We start from the raw sequence: 19,481 nt of genomic DNA on the forward strand, positions 1-19,481 counted from the left end.
ACCCAGAAGTATCTTGTGGTAGTCTCCATTCATGTCTTTTGCAGTTTCCCGTTGCCTGTAGTGATAAACCCACAGTTTTCTGCCTGAAATGTATAATTCTTGAAAATAGGATTCAGACACCATTGCCATCTGTTGTTGCTTCTTTGGAAGAATCTATCTTCTAGCAAAACTGTCCACTCTTCACTGCCTCTGGACCTTCATATACTGTGCTGACTTATTAAGCTCTTTATAGAAACATAGTAATGGCTCGTTTATGTATGTGTCAAGGTCAATCAAGATAATAATCCTTAGCTATCCTGGAAGCAGCACACAGACCAGTAGAAAATGAAATGATCCCCAAGTGGCCAAAATAGCATAACAAAATAATAAACTTTCTCTTTGGTTTGAATAACACCTTCTCACACTATATGCTATCTTATTTCACCAGTGGTTACTGTGCTTATAGGAGAAGTGCTTAAGCCCTCGTCCATGGCGTAATTACTACATATACTTTTTTTTTTTTTTTTTTTTGAGGCAGGGTCTTGCTGTATTGCCCAGGCTGGTCTCAGACTGCTGGTCTCAAGCAGTCCTCCCACTTCAGTCCCCAGGTAGCTGAGAGTATAGGCACATCCCCAGCTTCTATGTACTTTTAGACAAACTTTTTCAAAGAATAGTTACCTAATACTGGAAGCAACACATTTTAAAAGGTTTGGAGGTTGTTGGTTGTGGGCAAAAGGGAAAGGCAAGGAGAGACAAGTAGCAGGGATGACAACATGAGGGCAGGGAGAAAAACCTCCAAAAAGTTTGCTAGTTGTCATACATTTATGGGTCAAGGGCCATTCTGTTTCTTGAGTCCTGAAGCAAGTGTTTTCTACTGTGCTCAAAATGAAAACAAATGGTCAACCAAAGGCTAAATCACATATAATTTTTATACGTGCCACCATGGAAGAAAGCAAGGAGATGAATAATGGAATTTTCTTTTTCTTTCTTTCTTTTTTTTTTTAGGTGGAGTTTTGCTCTTGTTGCCCAGGCTGGAGTGCAGTGGTGCGATCTTGGTTCACTGCAACCTCTGCCTCCCGGGTTCAAGCAATTCTCCTGCCTTAGCCTCCCAAGTAGTGGGATTACAGGCGTGCATCACCGTGCCCAGCTAATTTTGTATTTTTAGTAGAGATGGGGTTTCACCATGTTGATCAGGCTGGTCTCGAACTCCTGACCTCAAGTAATCCACCCACCTCGGCCTCCTACAGTGCCGGGATTACAGGCATGAGCCACTGCACCTGGCCATTACATTTCTTTTTAAGATCTGGCTTTTAATGGAATAAATGTCAGTTGGCTTCTTTTCACATTCCCCAAACCATTCAATAACAACTGTAGATATAAGGATGAATTAATGAATGCAGTGAATGAATCTAGAAAGTAAATTTCACAAAGGAACCCCTCATTATATCACTATGTTATATGAATGAAGCCATACTGGAATTTGGGGAACAAGCTTTACCTAAGGCAACTAGAAAAACTGCCATGCTCCACAGACCACTACACATGCTGTGTGCAAATGTGTGCACGCACACATGCTACGTGTATGTGTTGGCGGTTTTATGTGGGGACTGGTTAGAAGCTGCTTCCAAAGCAGCTGGAAATGTTGGCCAATAACTCGGCAAAATTGTCTGCTGTTCAGAAGGCTAAAGCCCTCCCAAGCTCAAAAAGAAGATGAAACTCAGGTTTTGTTATTAACATATTGTTTCAATTCCATTTGTTACTGGTTAACTTCAAGAAAGTCTGTTTGGTCCCAGTGGAAGAAGCAATGCAAATTGGTACGTTGCAATAGGAGCTTTCATTCTTTATGGTCATGAAATTCTTTTCTGTTTTCTGTCTTTTCTATTTTTAAAAAATCAGGTCTGAAGATGTTTGTTGACTTGTCAAAGCTTTGAAGACATTAGGACCAAGTTTACTGAATGCTGAGAGTGTCAGATTCCATTTCCTAAGTCTAGCCCTTATCCTTTGGGTCAGATACTCTCTTGACAATGATGATTGAGAAGTCGTACATCTGCTAGCTGCTTGACTTTGTTACTAATGGTGAGAAATAGCTGTTTAACTATTTTGAAGGAAGAGGCAAGAGAAAGGACAAAGTAGGGAAATGGACTGTTCCATTTTCTATTGCATGGAATAGCCCCATGATAATCCTTGCCTTTCTAAAAAAAAAGTATCCCAGCTCTCTCTATGTGACCTTGGGCTTCTTTCTCACCTCCCTTATGACCATACCCTTCTTTTCTGTTTGACATTTGTTTCTCTACTGGACTCTGATAGTAGGCTTTTAGTCTTCAAAATAGTGTCTGCGAAGAACTCATGAACCTGCTAGAGAATTAAGTTTTAACAGCTGTTCCTTGTGCTTGACCACCCCCTCCCATTGCCATCTTTGATGGTGGTGGTAGCTGTTAAAAGGTTCTGTGCCCTCCACACACCTCCTTAATGGTCAGACTGTTTGGAACCTGAACAAACCCATCTCTGAAAACTGTTTTGCTTTTTTTTCTCCTGCATTATGAGGTTTACTTATATTCAAAATTACAGAGAGACACTGGAGAAATAGGATGCCTACTGATTTATTTCCAAACTTAGCACAGGATTGGTTAATGCATAGTTGACATTCATTTATGATTAAGGTTGCTACAACATTTTAAGACCAAGACAATAAGCCTGCCTTAGAATAGTCAAGAATACTGATGTTTTGAGCTGTGGCTAGTTAAAAGAATGTAAAAAATACACTCTCAAATGGATCCCACAGAAGTGTGTATACATGTGAGGCAGAGAGAGGAAGAGGGAGGGAGGAGGATGATACAAAAGCAAATGGAGCAAAATGTAAACCATTGATGAGTCTGGGTAAGGGATGTATCAGAGTTCTTTTACTATTGCAACTTTTTGGAAGTTTAAAGTGATGCCCAAATAAAATTTTACCAAAAAAAAAAAGTATAGAGCAGGGCCACTGTTAGTTCATCTAAGCATGGTTCTACAAAAGAAAAAAAGAAGCATCATAAAAAAAAAGTTTTACTCTGTCATAACCCCAACTTTGAATAGTTCTATTTCCATTATAATGCAGACTACTTTTAAACTGATTCTGCCCGTTTCATGTCATCAACCTTAAGAGATAATACCTGAAAATAAAGTTATTACAATTTTTCTATTAGGTCTGATTTACCTGTGGTCTCATATGCTTGGCTTAAAACATGATGTTTTGGCAGACTGCATACAGCCATGGTTAGGTATCCTCAGGAAGACCCTTAGCTATGACCCCGAGCAGAAGGAATGGCCAGGCTCCCTTCTTCCTTCTGTGCTGCCAAAGTAAATACCATATAGTGATGTAAATGCCTAAGGAAGGGATATTGTGAGGTCACATATACATACATATGTGTGTGTGTGTGTATATATGATTTTGTTTGTTTGTTTGTTTGCTTTGTTTTGTTTTGTTATGAGATGGAGTTTTGCTTTTCTTGCCCAGGCTGGAGTGCAATGGCATGATCTCAGCTCACTGCAACTGCCACCTCCTGGCTTCAAGCGATTCTCCTTCCTCAGCCTCCCGAGTAGCTGGGATTACAGGTGTGCACCACGCCTGGATAATTTTGTATTTTTAGTAGAGACAGGATTTCTCCATGTTGGTCAGGCTGGTCTCAAACTCCTGACCTCAGGTGATCCACCCGCCTCAGCCTCCCAAAGTGCTGGGATTACATGCATGAGCCACCATACCCAGCCACATTTTCATAATTTTTAGTGTAACTTTTTATAAGCGTAAGAACTATGTTTAGCTGCCACTGCTTTCACCTGACTGATATACTTAAGAACAGACTCTCAGGATCTCTTGGCAAGTACAAGCAATCTTTAAAAATAAAAAAAGTCAGATGCCATGGCTCACACCTTTAATCCCAGCATTTGGGGAGGCCGAGGCAGGAGGATATTTTGAGTCCAGGAGTTTGAGACCAGCCTGGGCAACATAGGGAGACCCCATCTCTACAAAAATCAAAAACAAAAAACTTTGGTGTGGTGGCACATGCCCGTGATCCCAGCTACTTGGGAGGCTGAGGTAGGAGGATTGCTTGGACCTGGGAGGTAGATAGGCTGCAGTGAGCCACTGCACTCCAGCTTCGGTGACAGATAAATAGGAAAAAGAAAAATCTAAATTGAAGTTTTTGTGTTATCAGGTAAAGAAGTTGCTAGAAGCCAGGTACCATGGCTCATGCCTGTAATCCTAGCAATTTGGGAGGCCAAAGCGGGCAGATCACCTGAGGTCAGGAGTTTGAGACCAGCCTGACCAACATGGAGAAACCCCATCTCTAGTAAAAATACAAAATTAGCCGGGTGCAGTGGCTCACGCCTTTAATCGCAGCACTCTGGGAGGCCGAAGTGGGCAGATCACCTAAGGTCAGGAGTTCAAGACCAGCCTGACAGACATGGAGAAACCCTGTCTCTACTAAAAATATGAAATTAGCCGGGCATGGTGGTGCATGCCTGTAATCCTAGCTACTTGGGAGGCTGAGGCAGGAGAATTGCTTGAACCCGGGAGGCGGAGGTTGCAGTAAGACAAGATCGCGCCCAGCCTGGGCAACAAGAGCAAAACTCAAAAAAAGAAAGGAAAAGAAAAAAGAAGTTGCTAGTGATGATGTAGTGACTCTTAGCACAGCCTGGTCCCAGTGGAGGCCATGCCATATAACTTTTGGTTTTTGTTTTTTTTTTGAGATGAAGTTTTGCTCTCGTCACCCAGGCTGCAATGGTGTGATCTGGGCTCACTGCAACTTCCGGTTCAAGCAATTCTCCTGCCTCAACCTCCTGAGTAGCTGAGATTACAGACACATACCACCATGCCCAGCTAATTTTATATTTTAGTAGATAGGGGGTTTCACTACGTTGGCCAGGCTGGTCTTGAACTCCTGACCTCAGGTGGTCTGCCTGCTTCAGCCTCCCAAAATGCTGGGATTACAGGTGTGAGCCACTGCACCCAGCCAACATTTTTTAAATGTTTGTGTTTTGATGAGCTCTGAGAACTTGCCAGTGAATGTAATGTTTTGTCATTTTAAATATTCTCTGATATAAAGGAAAAAGAAAAACTTTCCTCAGTGAATAAACTCTGAACCAAGTGCTCATGAGACCATTGACATTTTACAATCCTTTTTGACTGTATATCCTTAAAATGCCTTCTGTGGGTGAAGTGGACTACCCTCCAGTTGTGTCATTTTGTGTGTCTGCAGCGCAGTAGCTTGGCTGATTCACCAAGAAAAGGGAATTGGCTCCATCAACACTCCCCACAGGAGGCAGCTTGGGGTTGCAGGGGTTTAGGATCACAGCCAAGACCGATCCTAAGACCACTTACTGATCTTGGACAATTGACCCTGAGGCATATTGCTCTGAGGCTCAGTTTCCCCATCTGTTAAATGAGACACCACTTACAGTGGGTTGCTTGATAGAGTGATTAAATGCCGTAACACTAATGGTACCAGCCAGGCATGGAGAAGTAAGTTAACTGTCTGCTAACAAATGAAACACAAAGCCATGCCTATAATGGAAAGGATATTGTCACTCAAGGTTCCTCAGTTGGACTCTTTACTTTGTGCGTGAATGACAGTCAGTCCTCAATGTAATTTGTTGAAAGGCTGGAATGAACTTGTGGGAATTGTAAGTTTGAGATGTGGCCAGAACTTCCAGGTGATTGGGAGGAGGGGATGGTGGGATTGTGGCATGTAGTGCTAACGTTGATTTACCTTGATTAGGATAGTAATATACTGTACATTTTTCACAAAAGGCTAATCAGGGAGTACAGCTGTAAAAGTAATTCAGATCTTCGGCACTTGGTATCTTTGTGCTAGCTTGGAAAATCCATGGCTTGTCTTAATTTGTGATGTTTTCTCTTGTTTTATAATCCAGTGGCATTTAATTTTTAGGTTCTATTGAATATTTATGTTCTTTGTAAGTCTGCAGAGCGAATACCTTAGTGTCTCCTCACTTAGCCTGATTTAGCAGGGGGCAGATGTTCGTATTTCATGATTTGGGTTAAATTGCATTGAAGGCACTCATTCTCCTGGTAGGAGTTTTAGAGTTACTAATTAAATTCTTAACCTCTGGTTCCCTTCCTTTGACATGTGGGAGTAGTTTTTTCAAAATATCCAAGACATTTTCTGACTCATTAACACATCCTTTTTTATTGAGGAATCAGAGGAATATGCCTATGTTTAGAAAGCCTTTCCTTAGTCAAGACGTGAATGAGTTGCACCTGTGTGAAATAATGCCTTGTTTAAAAGGTCATAACCTCCCAATGGTAGTGTAGGAAATGAGGTCATCTTCACTTTTTGTTCAGGGTGAATGCAAGTTAAATTTATTAGTTGGAATAATATATGTGTGGCATTGCTCCTACTGCTAATATAGATTGTAGCTATGAGGTGCTTGCCCTTCATTTGTTACAATGTTAATTTTCTCAATGTCCTATCATTTATTTATTTTATTTTATTTTTTTTGAGGCGGAGTCTCGCTCTGTCGCCCGGACTGGAGTGCAGTGGCCAGATCTCAGCTCACTGCAAGCTCCGCCTCCCGGGTTTACGCCATTCTCCTGCCTCAGCCTCCCGAGTAGCTGGGACTACAGGCGCCCGCCACCTCGCCCAGCTAGTTTTTTGTATTTTAGTAGAGACGGGGTTTCACCGTGTTAGCCAGGATGGTCTCGATCTCCTGACCTCGTGATCCACCCGTCTCGGCCTCCCAAAGTGCTGGGATTACAGGCTTGAGCCACACCACGCCCGGCCATTTGTCGGCTGATAAAAGAAACACCAAACATTTTAATCGGGTTTTATTTTATTTTATTTTTTTCGAGACGGAGTCTCGCTCTGTCGCCCAGACTGGAGTCCAGGGGTAAAATCTCAGCTCACTGCAACCTCCGCCTCCTGGTTTCAAGCAATTCTCCTGCCTCAGCCTCCTGAGTAGCTGGGATTACAGGCACCCACCACCACGCCTGGCTAATTTTTGTGTTTTTAGTAGAGACAGGGTTTCACCATATTGGCCAGGCTGGGCTCAAACTCCTGACCTTGTGATCCATCCGCCTCAGCCCCTGCTGGGATTACAGGTGTGAGCTACCTCACCCAGCCAATAATCAAAGGTTTTAATAGGTAGTATTTTTCAACACTCTTAGTATTTAGAGTTGAATTGAGATAGTTGCTGGAAAATGACTTAGTCTCAGGCTGAAAGTGTATGGGTTTTCACTGCCCTTCCCACTTGTTTAAGCAAATGAGAACTTCTTTTTGTTTTTGACATCCTTCCTGAGATGGAAGAAGGTTTATTAAGGCAAAAGAAGTTTTGGAAGTCTGACGTGTCAGTTTGTATGTGTGACTAGACTCTGGCTTTTAGCCATATGACCTTGGACAAGTCTCTTGACTTTCCTGAACCTTGTTTTCTCTAAAATGATTGAGTCGGGATAATTATATATAATTTTCTTTTTTTACACCATTTTTTTGTGGGTGAAAGGGCCAGGTATAAAAAAGCTCCATCTCTCCATCTGGTTCTGAAAGTTCTGATATTATTATTTTTTTCTTTGTGTCCTGGGATGAGGGATGATTTTTCAGAATCAGAAGAGACAAAGAACATAAATGGTAATAGCAAAGGTTGTAGGGCAGGGAATGTTGTCTTGACTCTTTCATAGCCCTTCATCCAAGGAGGCTTTTTATTCACAGGAGGATTTACATCTTTCTCTGCCCATAGCAGGCTGATGACATTTCACACATAGTAGGCACTGACTGCATAACTTTTCAGTGAATGCCTGCTTATGATGCAATTAAACATTAACAGTCACCAAGCTGGATTTTATTTTCACATAGTTCTGTATTCAGACTGTTTGTTGAAGGAACTCATTGATGAATGTCTGGCTGACTTTAGCCCTTAGTAAAGGCTTGAGGATTTAATGTGCAGTATAAGGATTTAATTGTGCTATTTCTATTTTGTGTGTAAACTCAGTTAGTGTCTTACAAAACATAATTAGAAATCTGAAACCTGCAACAGAGCGAGACTCCGTCTCAAAAAGAAAAAAAAATCTGAAACCTAAGCAGTTTGGCTGAGTGGACCCACTCTCAGAAGGCAGCACTGCCTCGGTTGGAAAAATTGCTTAGGAAATACGGGGGACCAAGTGGGGTCTTGAGCCATTTTTCATGGGGCATAGTAGTGGGCAAGGCAGATGGCCTGATCCCTGACACTTCTTTCTACAACTTATAGGATGTCATAAGGATTTGTGGGCAAGTTAGAAAGTCAACACATCAACTTTCTTGAGAACTTTTCTAAGGAATTGACTATAGAGAGGCACCTTTTAAAGGCTCCTGGAAATAAACTAGCTTTGGTGGCATGTTCTGAAATTCTGAGCTGGCAAAAGGACTACTACCAAATTATATAGCTCTAAATTTTGAATTTCAGGGGGCCTGGGGGCTGGGGGGTGGCGACAGTAGTAATTTGGTTACTTTCTCTGGGCCCAGCTGTGTGTTAACAGCATTCAGTAAAAGCTCTAGGTCAGAGTAAGAGACATGCATTCAGGTTTTAGATGTCTTTGTTTTTTCTTATGTTGTCCACAGCAGCCATTGTTTGATGTCCTGTGCCTGAGAAACCAGGCTTTAAAGTTTATGCCTTTGGAGATGGAGCCCAAAATGAGCAAGCTGGCCTTTGGCTGTCAGAGAAGTTCCACATCAGATGATGACTCTGGCTGTGCGTTGGAGGAGTACGCCTGGGTTCCCCCGGGCCTGAGACCAGAGCAGGTAGGAACTTCATCATCCTATATTTACTCTTTGTTTTTCAGTGTGAGTTCAGACTTCAGAACATTATTTTGCAAATGGATAGAACATCACTGAGATGCTGGAATACCACCCTCCTCAGTCCTTATTCTTCTTTGTATGGCTTTGAAGGTCATATTTAGTTTCTCAATGGAAGTTTCCAGTCTTGTCGTACCCATGGTTCCAGAAGCCTCATAAGGATCCCACCTCATAAGGATCCCATTTTTGCTCTAATGAATGAAATCCGGAGTACTACATATGCATTGGTTATGTGTATTTTGGATGAATCCCTCTTGAGAGTGAGAGGAATTTACCTTTCGGAAAACTTCTGTGACAACAAAAAGGCAATAAAAGAAAAAAGTTTCCATGCCAGTTCTCAGCAATGCTTTTGCTTTGGAAGCGAGATGGCAAGCTATCAGAAACCCTCTGAAGTGTTACTGCTTAGACATTTGACCTTTGATAACTTTGCATATAAAAGAGCCTGTCACACCACAGGGATTGGGGAAAAAAATTAAAGAGTTAATTTTATGCTTTGTTTGTATTGTTATTTTAAGGAAGATGAGAACATTCTATATGCCTATTTAATTTTCCCAATATCTTTACAATGATTAACTTGTTGAAAATCACTGGTGATATTATTAAAAGAACAAAGGCATCATTTGAAAATAAAGTTGACAGTGGGGTGTGTGGTTGCTTTGCTTCTGATTTAGGGTTCTGTTTCCTGTAGGGTGGGACATTTTTTGAGAATAGGGTATCCTTATTTATCCATGGCATAGCACAATACCTGGCACGCATGTAGCTGATATTCAATAAGTATTTATAACTATAAAAAGCTTCTAGAGCTGATAGAATGGGGAGAGGGTGGAGTACTGGCAAAGCAGTTAGAAAAGCAGTATTTGGACAAACTACTTAGAGAGAATCCCTTCTTACATCTTAGGGTGGGTAGGTTTTGTGTGGTACTAAGGTATTGAAGTAGACAGGCCCTAAATTCCTGTCTCCTGTCTTTTTTTTTCTTTTATTCCTTCTCAGCTCTGCAGTATCCTTTGCAGTAGTCATTAAGGGATGTTCTTTTAAAGATATCAGAAAACAAACAGGCAGAAATTAAGTTTTCCTTTCAGAATGAGCAAAGTACAGCTCAATATGGCTTCTCTCCAATTACCCTGGAGAGACTGGAAGCAAAGAAAGCTGATGTTTGAGACCACCTGATAAAGAAGAGTTTACAACATTTAGTTAAACAGCTTTTGTCTTTGTGATGTGTAAAATTCAGAGAGCAAATTCAGTGTGTTTGTGTACTGGGTGGATTTTGGGCCATGTCACATAGTCTGTGTGGTAATTTGCAGAATTCACCCAGGACTCTCTCTCTTGCTGATCTCTTAGATGACCCGTTGGAAGATTGGCTGAGGAAGAGTAGTCTTTTTTTTTTTTTTTTTTTTGAGATGGAGTCTTCCTCTGTCCCCCCGGCTGGAGTGCAGTGGCGCGATCTTGGCTCACTGCCACCTCCGCCTCCTGGGTTCAAGCGATTCTCCTGCCTCAGCCTCCCGAGTAGCTAGGATTACAGGTGTGCAGCACCACGCCCAGCTAATTTTTGTAGTTTTAGTAGAGAGAGGGTTTCACCACGTTGGCCAGGCTGGTCTCAAACTCCTGACCTCAGGTGATCCACCAGCCTTGGCCTCCCAGAGCGCTGGGATGACAGGCGTGAGCCACACCACCAGGAAGAGTAGTCTTAAATGTGCATATTTTATGGTGCATAATTTATGATGTCCCTAATTTTCACTACAAATTACATTCGTGAAGAGCAATTTAGCAGCTGGGTGCTAGTTATCTGAAGGTTTGCAGTTCTGCTGAGTTGGCTCAGCTGGTCTTCTCATTAGCTACAAGAGGCCAAACCCTGTGCCTAGGGAAAGTTAACTTTTAAAGATTAAGTGAGCTGAAATGCTCAGTTCTGTATTCTGATACCATTCTCACTGTCTCTTATGCAGATCCAGCTCTATTTTGCTTGCTTACCAGAGGAAAAGGTTCCTTACGTTAACAGCCCTGGAGAGAAGCATCGGATTAAACAGCTTTTGTACCAGTTACCACCACATGATAATGAGGTAAAATAGCCGGAAGAAGGCTAATTAGAAAAAAGAAAAAAATGCATGAGAAGCATTGAGATGCTGCTCATAAACCCCAAATCCTCACTGGTGAGGGCTCTCTTTTGCCTTCCTTTAGTTAAAATTTGGCCAGAGAATACAGCTTTCCATTCGTTGAGAGAAGAGGGAAAAGAGTATCAGTGTAATAAACTTAACACAAGTTGCTTTTTATAGTGTTTGCAGCCAGCCACCAATGATGAGGAACCTACAAATGCCTGAGATTTCCCTGCCCCTGCATCCAGAGTGAATGCTTTATGGTCATTCAGGCCTGCAGTTGAGTTGAGTGTATGTAGAATGGAGAGTAAAAGTGGCAGTTAACAAGTTTAAACCTTTTGTGGAAAGGTTAATGTCCTATTTTCTTTTTAATGTCTGTGCTGATAAGGGTTTTCAATTAAACATTTCTTATTAAAAAAAAAAAAAGACTATTCCTTCACGTTGCATTTCCCTTTTTCTAGAGAGGCTGTAAAATTCGGATATGGTGTCATTTTAAAATCATGGAGGTGTGACACAGGCGAGCTAAACTTACTATTTTATTTCCTGAAACTCTGGAAGTAGAGAACTGGTGAGAAAGAGTGTGCACTCAGTGTGGTGTTTCTGTTTTGCTTTCTGTGAAGGTGCGGTATTGCCAGTCTTTGAGTGAAGAGGAGAAAAAAGAATTGCAGGTGTTCAGTGCTCAGCGGAAGAAAGAAGCACTGGGAAGAGGAACAATTAAGCTTCTGTCCAGAGCAGTCATGCATGCTGTGTGTGAGCAGGTGGGCAGCCCCTTCTCCGATGTGTAGCTTGTGGCAGTGATGCGGATGGGGTGGATAGTTAGGGGTAGGTGACTGGGCTAGCAGAGGTGTGGGCCCTGAAAGCCTCCAAAAAATGAGAGGAAGACAGCCTGGCTTTTTATTAAATAGCAATTCATGTTTCATATTTGTAACTAGCTACACTGCTGTGTATGACAGCAGGAGTCAGTCACCCCTGTGCAAACATTGGGTGAAATCCTGCCTTTGGTAGGATCCTGGCATGGAGGTAGGTGCTAGGATACATCTCGTATTCAAAAGAGGCAGAAACATAATGAAGACATTCAGATCTTTGCTGGCAGTTCTCAGAGTAGGAAATGTATCCAGCAGGAGGCTGGCACAGGAAAACCACTATTTGTGTGAATCACATTACACCGTCCTTAGAAAGTCGTAGTATGTCTGAGACACGTACCTTACAGTGGAGAATCACCAGTAATCCAGCATTAAAGAGCTATTTAATCACTAACAGAGGTGGCAAAAATAAACACATTCCTGACAAATTCGAGATTTATCCTAAAGTAGGAAAGCCTGAGAATCCCGTCTTTAAAAAATGATCCTTTTACATTCAACCCCATTTGTTTGTAGTGTGGGTTGAAGATAAACGGAGGTGAAGTTGCAGTGTTCGCCTCCCGCGCGGGCCCTGGCGTGTGCTGGCACCCATCCTGTTTTGTCTGCTTCACGTGCAATGAGCTGCTGGTCGACCTCATCTATTTTTATCAGGATGGAAAAATTCACTGTGGCAGGCACCATGCAGAACTGCTCAAACCACGGTGCTCGGCATGTGACGAGGTAAAAAAAAGTTCATCCTTTCACACTGGGAAAAATAAGCTTAGATTAAGCCAATATTCCACTGTTTACATCTAAGCAAAATATTAAAATTTCCTGGATTTTGTTCTGTGTGCATGTTTTAAAGAAAACCCTGTACATTCATACAATGAAGTAATCTATATTTGGTTGGTGCAAAAGTAATTGCGGTTTTTTGCCGTAATGGTCAAAACCGCAATTACTTTTGCACCTACCTAATAGAAGGGAAGCAGATGTCTGTGTACTTTGATAAGTATTATATCTTCAGTGCGTTGTGAGAAAATACAAGTTGCAGAAGAACATGTAGTAGATGGTCTTTTTTTGTTAAGGATTTAAAAAACAATATGATATATGTATTTGTTTATACTCAGAAAAGGTATGGAAAGACAAATACCAAATTAGTAGTAGTTACCCTGGGGGAAGGCGGGAATGGATGATGGCTTGAAAGGACAAATTTTTTCCCTTTAGCTTTTTATTTTAAAATAATTTTAGATTTACAGAAGAATTGCAAAGCTGTTACAGAGAGGTCCTGTATGCCCTTCTCCCAGCTTCCCCTGATGCTAACATCTTACATAACCATAATATATGTATCCAAACTAGGAAATTATCATCAGTATAATACCGTTAACTAAATCATAGTCTTTGTTTCGATTTTCCTAGTTTTGTAACAAATGTTCCTTTTCTTATCCAAGATCAATCCAGGGTGCCTCATTGCATTTACTCATTGTATCTTCTTAGCTTCCTTTCATGTGTGACAATAAACTTTGTTTTTATTTTTATACATTCATTTATTTGATACTTTTTTTCAACAATGTTCTCTTTGAACATATTTTGGTTTTGGTTTTGGTTTTTTTAATTTTTTTGAGATGGAGTTGCTCTCTGTTGCCGAGGCTGGAGTGCCGTGGTGCAATCTCGGCTCATGGCAACCTCCGCCTCCTGTGTTCAAGTGATTCTTGCACCTCAGCCTCCCGAGTAGCTGGGATTACAGGTGCCTGCTACCACGCCCAGCTAATTTTTTTTGTATTTTTAGCAGAGGCGGGCTTCACCGTGTTGGCCAGGCTGGTCTCGAATTCCTGACCCCAAGAGATTGGACTGCCTCGGCCTCCCAACGTGCTGGGAATACCAGGGTGAGCCACCGCGCTCCACTGAACATATTTTGGAAACCAAAAATATAAAAAAATAGAAGAACCTTCCAGGCTCGGTGACTCATGCCTGTAATCCCAGCACTTTGGGAGGCCAAGGCGGGCGGATCATGAGATCAAGAGATAGAGACCATCCTGGCCAACATGGTGAAACCCCATCTCTACTAAAAATACAAAAATTAGCTGGGCATGGTGGCGGGTGCCTGTAGTTGCAGCTACTCGCGAAGCTGAGGCAGGAGAATTGCTTGAACCCAGGAGGCGGAGGTTGCAGTGAGCCGAGGTCATGCCACTGCACTCCAGCGTGGTGACAGAGTGAGACTCCATCTCAAAAAAATAAAAATAAATAAAATAAAAGAACCAGCCTGGACCCCATGGTGAGACCCCATTTCTGTCCCAAAATGTTTTTCAAATTAGCTGGGCATGGTGGTTGTGCCCTTGTGGTCCTAGCTACTCAGGAGGCGGAGGTGGGAGGATCGCTCAAGCCCAGGAGTCTGAGGCTGCAGTGAGCTATGATTGTGCCACTGTGCTCCAGCCTGGGCTACAAGTGAGACCCTGTCTCAAAAAATAGAGTCCTTAATCTGGAGATGGCCACCAGGTCAAATAAAGCATTATCAACACAAATGCTGTTCACTCAGTTCCAGCATCTGTGTAGCTATAACTGTGTTGAGTCCACAGACATTTTTATGAGTTTTCTTTCTACTGAAACACCAAATTATTTCACTAAATTATTTCCGTGTTAATGTGTTCTTTGCCAGATTATGCCAAGGAAATGTTACTGGGGAGCAAAAATACGACCCAGTGAAATACTTCCAGTGTAGAATTCTGTTTTGTCAAGTTGAAGCAAGCATTTATTATTTACTCTTTTTTCAGTACTCTCAATTTATGCTGTAGTTTGTAGCTAAATCAGGTTAGATTTAAGCTTGTGACTCTAAGAAACAAGGTTAGCTATTTGATTTTTTTAGAGCCAGTGTCTGTCCATTGCCCAAAAAACATGCAGTTACTTGGCCTTTAAAATAGTTCCTAATGATTTTCTTTCATTCTCTGGTTTCACGTTTCTTTTTGAAGATAATTTTTGCTGATGAGTGCACAGAAGCTGAGGGTCGCCATTGGCACATGAAACACTTCTGCTGCCTTGAGTGTGAAACGGTCCTGGGAGGGCAGAGGTATATCATGAAGGATGGCCGTCCCTTCTGCTGTGGCTGTTTTGAGTCTCTCTATGCGGAGTACTGTGAAACCTGTGGGGAACATATTGGTAAGTCCACAGCCAGCCCGTCTGCCCTGTCACCTAGCCATTAGTCTGTCTAGAATTATCCACAGTCTTATTTTTTCTTTTCTGTTTTTTAAAGTTGAGGTATAATTTACATACAGTGAAATGTACAGATCTTAAATGTTCCAGCTGATGAAATTTGACAAGTGAACAGAGTCGATTCTTGCTATTCGCAGTAGTTGTGTTCTGTGAAGTTACTGCAAAGGCTGGATTAGTGAACACTGAACCGTTGCTCGTGGGGGAATACAGGGTTAGGTTCCTGTGAGCCTCTGGGCACAGCAGTTTCATCAACCCATCAATGCATAATCTTGTTTCATGTGTGTTTTTGCTTAAAGCCACTGCTTTATTGAATGTACATTGTTGACGCATTAATATTGAATTCACAGCCAGTAGTACCATACTCAAGATTAGGAGCTTATGTAATACGTCTTTTCTCCATAAGGCACATCACAGCCTTCTTGCCCTTAGGAACATGACAGCGTTTCAGCACTGTCAGCATTACACTTGGGGTCATTTTAAATAGCAAACTCACCAAAAAAAAGCACAAAAACGCAGAAAACATGGCAGTAGATAGACCAGGAATACGACACTTGTCTACAATATGAGAGCTGAAACAAAAAGCTGGAGCATCTCCTGGATCAGTGCGTGTTGGTTCAATTCATATTTTTACCACTCTGCACATCTGCGAATGACCATGAAAGTGTTCCCAATATTAGTTTGGGGGTTGTGAATAAATTTTTATGAGTAGGCAAATTCACAAATACAGAATCCACAAAGAATGAGGATTAATTGTATCAGTGTCACCCACACGGCTCCCCATACCCGTAATCTTTATTTTCTTCATTTCTTCCTTATACCTTGTTTCGGGCATTAAACCATAACTTGTTATTTATTCTGTCCTTTTCAAAACAGGTGTGGACCATGCGCAGATGACCTATGACGGGCAGCACTGGCACGCCACGGAAGCGTGCTTTTCTTGTGCCCAGTGTAAAGCCTCTTTGTTGGGATGTCCCTTCCTTCCCAAACAGGGTCAGATTTACTGCTCAAAAACATGCAGTCTCGGTGAAGACGTCCATGCCTCTGATTCTTCTGACTCTGCATTTCAGTCAGCTCGATCAAGAGACTCCCGAAGAAGTGTCCGAATGGGCAAGAGCAGCCGGTCAGCAGATCAGTGTAGACAGTCTCTCCTCTTATCGCCCGCTCTGAACTATAAGTTTCCTGGCCTCTCAGGCAATGCTGATGACACCCTCTCTCGAAAATTGGATGATCTGAGTCTCTCCAGGCAAGGAACAAGTTTTGCCAGTGAAGAATTTTGGAAAGGCAGAGTAGAGCATGAAACTCCAGAGGACCCTGAAGAATGGGCTGATCATGAAGATTATATGACACAGCTCCTCCTCAAGTTTGGTGATAAAAGCCTCTTTCAGCCACAGCCCAATGAGATGGATATTCGAGCCAGTGAGCACTGGATATCTGATAACATGGTTAAAAATAAGACCGAGTTAAAGCAAAATAACCAGAGCCTTGCAAGTAAAAAATACCAGTCTGATATGTACTGGGTGCAGTCACAAGATGGCCTGGGCGATTCTGCTTATGGCAGCCACCCAGGCCCTGCAAGCAGTAGAAGGCTCCAGGAATTGGATCTGGACCATGGGGCTTCAGGGTATAATCATGATGAAACCCAGTGGTATGAAGATTCCCTGGAATGTCTGTCAGACCTGAAACCAGAGCAAAGTGTTCGGGATTCGATGGATTCTTTGGCATTGTCCAATATCACAGGTACGTAATCTAGGGATTATGGGGTATTTGAAAAAAAGGAGCTGTTAATTATTGTTGAATATTAGGATGACTGAGAAACACATCTTGTTCTGGTGTCTCTTCTAGGGGCTTCGGTGGATGGAGAAAGCAAGCCAAGGCCATCATTATATTCTCTGCAAAATTTTGAGGAGATGGAAACAGAAGATTGTGAGAAGATGAGCAATATGGGAACTTTGAACTCTTCCATGCTGCACAGGAGTGCAGAGTCCTTAAAGAGTCTAAGTTCAGAGTTGTGTCCAGAGAAAATCCTGCCTGAAGAGAAACCAGTACATCTGCCAGTGCTCAGAAGGTCCAAGTCTCAATCCAGACCACAGCAGGTCAAGTTTTCCGATGATGTCATTGACAATGGGAACTATGACATTGAAATCCGGCAGCCTCCGATGAGTGAAAGGACTCGGAGACGCGTCTACCATTTTGAAGAGAGGGGATCCAGGTCTCATCACCACCGCCGCAGGAGAAGTAGAAAGTCGCGCTCCGACAATGCCCTGAATCTTGTTACAGAAAGAAAATACTCTCCCAAGGACAGACTGAGGCTGCACACCCCCGATAACTATGAGAAATTTATACAGAATAAAAGTGCCCGGGAGATCCAAGCATACATCCAGAATGCTGATCTTTATGGACAGTACACCCATGCCACTTCCGATTACGGCCTGCAGAACCCAGGAATGAATCGATTTCTGGGACTCTATGGCGAGGATGATGATTCCTGGTGTTCTTCCTCTTCCTCCTCTTCCGACTCGGAAGAAGAAGGATATTTTCTTGGACAACCAATCCCTCAACCCCGGCCACAGAGATTTGCCTACTATACAGATGACCTTTCTAGTCCACCGTCCGCACTCCCCACCCCTCAGTTTGGTCAGAGGACAACAAAATCCAAGAAGAAAAAGGGACACAAGGGCAAAAATTGTATTATTTCTTAACCAAGTAGTGACGGGGAGCGTTTGTTTAAAACGCAGCCATTAATCATCTGAATCGTATCCTTTTCTTCCATAGGAAAGTTGTGAAAGTAGTTTAAAGTGCTTCCTTTGCCCATGTAAATGAGAACCCAACTGCTGTTTACAATGTCAGATTAACATTTGAAAGGTGTGGTTTCTCCAATTTACCCTCCTTGGATGGTGCCAGGTGGACGTGACATCTTGTGCCTATGGGGTGCGTTACAGATCGATACAGCTGCTTTGGTTTCCAATCCTCAAGGGAATACTCAAGCTGCTGTCTCAGGGGGATTGGATGTGGGTGTTGATTTTAGAAGATGGAGAACTCCAGCCACCTTTGTAAAGCAATAGTGTTTGTCATTTATGTAAGTCAGGTCGGTTCAGGTCTTGATAGTCCGTCTTGGTGTGAGGCATGCCCGTCACGATGACCTAGCTAACACTGTGCATCTTATTGTGAGGCCAACTTGTCCCTTCCAACCCTCTTTGGCCAGGTAAACATTGTATTGTATCAGCGCCAGCTACAGATTGAAAAAAAAACAAAAAACATTGCTATTTATAACTTAGTATTTCACAGACTTAAGTGTATTCCTAATTTAACGGTGCAAATATTAATGTATATACTGTACAGTTCAGATTTTAAAACTGATATTTTTATATCCCTGAATTGTAAGCTGTTTGTTAAGCTGCAGTGCTAGATTTGCTAGGGAACCAGAATTATGGATGAACTGATTGCTTGTATTTTAGTCAGGGTTTATAAATGTAGATGGTCAAATTTCTATTGCCTAGTGATGGAAAATTCAATTTTTTTGATTTTTTTTTCCAATATTAAAAAAGGCTCTGTATGCATGGTGGGGCTATGTAAATACTCTACAACTATGGCCCTGTTAATCTTCCAAGTGTTATTTATGGGTCAAGCAATGTAAACTGTATAAATGTAAAAACAACCCCCCCACACATAACCCCTGGAATATATGGTAAAAACAAGTAGAAGCTGTTTCAGTGAGTGGGTTTTTTCCCCCTGCCTGCGGAGGGTGCCTTTCTCATTTTCAGCAAGGTGATGATTATCTCATGGGAAATGACAAAGATCTGCTTTTGTGGCAGAGGACTTTGTAGATTTGTTATTTTAAGAGAGGTTATTCCTTTTTATTCCTTCCCTCCCACTAATCTGTTGGCCTTTAACAGAAATTCTGGAAACTGGGTCTTCTGGTTATGTTTTTGTTTTAAAATCTTTAAATTAGAGGATGCTGTGCCATTGGGTACTTTAAGTTAATATGAGTTTCTGGTTCAAGGAAAACTTATGTTGGATCTGAACTAATGAGCAGATATTTTGATATGTGCCATTCTTGCATATACATCTCAGTCCTAACTAAAGGTTCTAGTGGCATCCAGGACCTTTGGGGAGGCATTTAAAATAAACGCTTAATAAATAACAAAAGTACCTTTCTGAATATAAATATTTGCAAATGTATCCAGATAACTTCCATTTTGTGCCTGTGTTCAGGCATGATTTGGCAGTTGCTCTACCATTAACAGATCTCCATTTGTCTCGTGTGTCCACACGCCCCACTTGTAGGCCAGAAATAGGGCTTCAGACACAGAGGCATTATTTTTTCCATATAGACTGGAGTGGGGAAAACTTGGCCTTAGGGAGGACAGACACAAGTCCAAAGGGTAAACCAGCAAGTAGTAGGTGGACAGTCTTCCCACGCAAGGGTTTGTATCTGGGCTACACAGATCCCCTTCAGAAAAGCACCAGCGGTGAGAGAGTTCTTTACTCAGTAACTTACAGTCCCTGGTCTGGTGCCTTTAAAAAACCATCAGCAATGAAAAGGAAGTGCATACACA

At 42.1% G+C, this 19,481-nt stretch overlaps 1 protein-coding gene across 8 annotated transcripts in view; it reads left to right on the forward strand.

The window, feature by feature from the left end:
* The window catches only part of PRICKLE1 (prickle planar cell polarity protein 1), a 125,664-nt gene extending 106,593 nt beyond the window's left edge, over positions 1 to 19,071 (forward strand). For 5 of the 8 annotated variants that reach the window (XM_017855295.1, XM_017855344.1, XM_017855310.1 and 2 more), the window contains 7 exons: positions 8,562 to 8,741; positions 10,736 to 10,849; positions 11,503 to 11,640; positions 12,259 to 12,462; positions 14,685 to 14,871; positions 15,799 to 16,662; positions 16,768 to 19,071. In XM_017855295.1, the coding sequence (XP_017710784.1) occupies positions 8,562 to 8,741; positions 10,736 to 10,849; positions 11,503 to 11,640; positions 12,259 to 12,462; positions 14,685 to 14,871; positions 15,799 to 16,662; positions 16,768 to 17,624 (2,544 nt within the window). In that variant the 3' untranslated portion in view covers positions 17,625 to 19,071. The remainder of the gene's footprint in view (positions 1 to 8,561; positions 8,742 to 10,735; positions 10,850 to 11,502; positions 11,641 to 12,258; positions 12,463 to 14,684; positions 14,872 to 15,798; positions 16,663 to 16,767) is intronic. The other 3 variants (XM_017855300.1, XM_017855329.1, XM_017855321.1) reach the window with 1 other exon arrangement.
* Positions 19,072 to 19,481: the final 410 nt, after the last annotated feature.

This window comes from Rhinopithecus bieti, unplaced genomic scaffold (assembly GCF_001698545.2).
Source record: "Rhinopithecus bieti isolate Rb0 unplaced genomic scaffold, ASM169854v2 scaffold_1070, whole genome shotgun sequence".
NCBI lineage: Eukaryota > Metazoa > Chordata > Mammalia > Primates > Cercopithecidae > Rhinopithecus > Rhinopithecus bieti.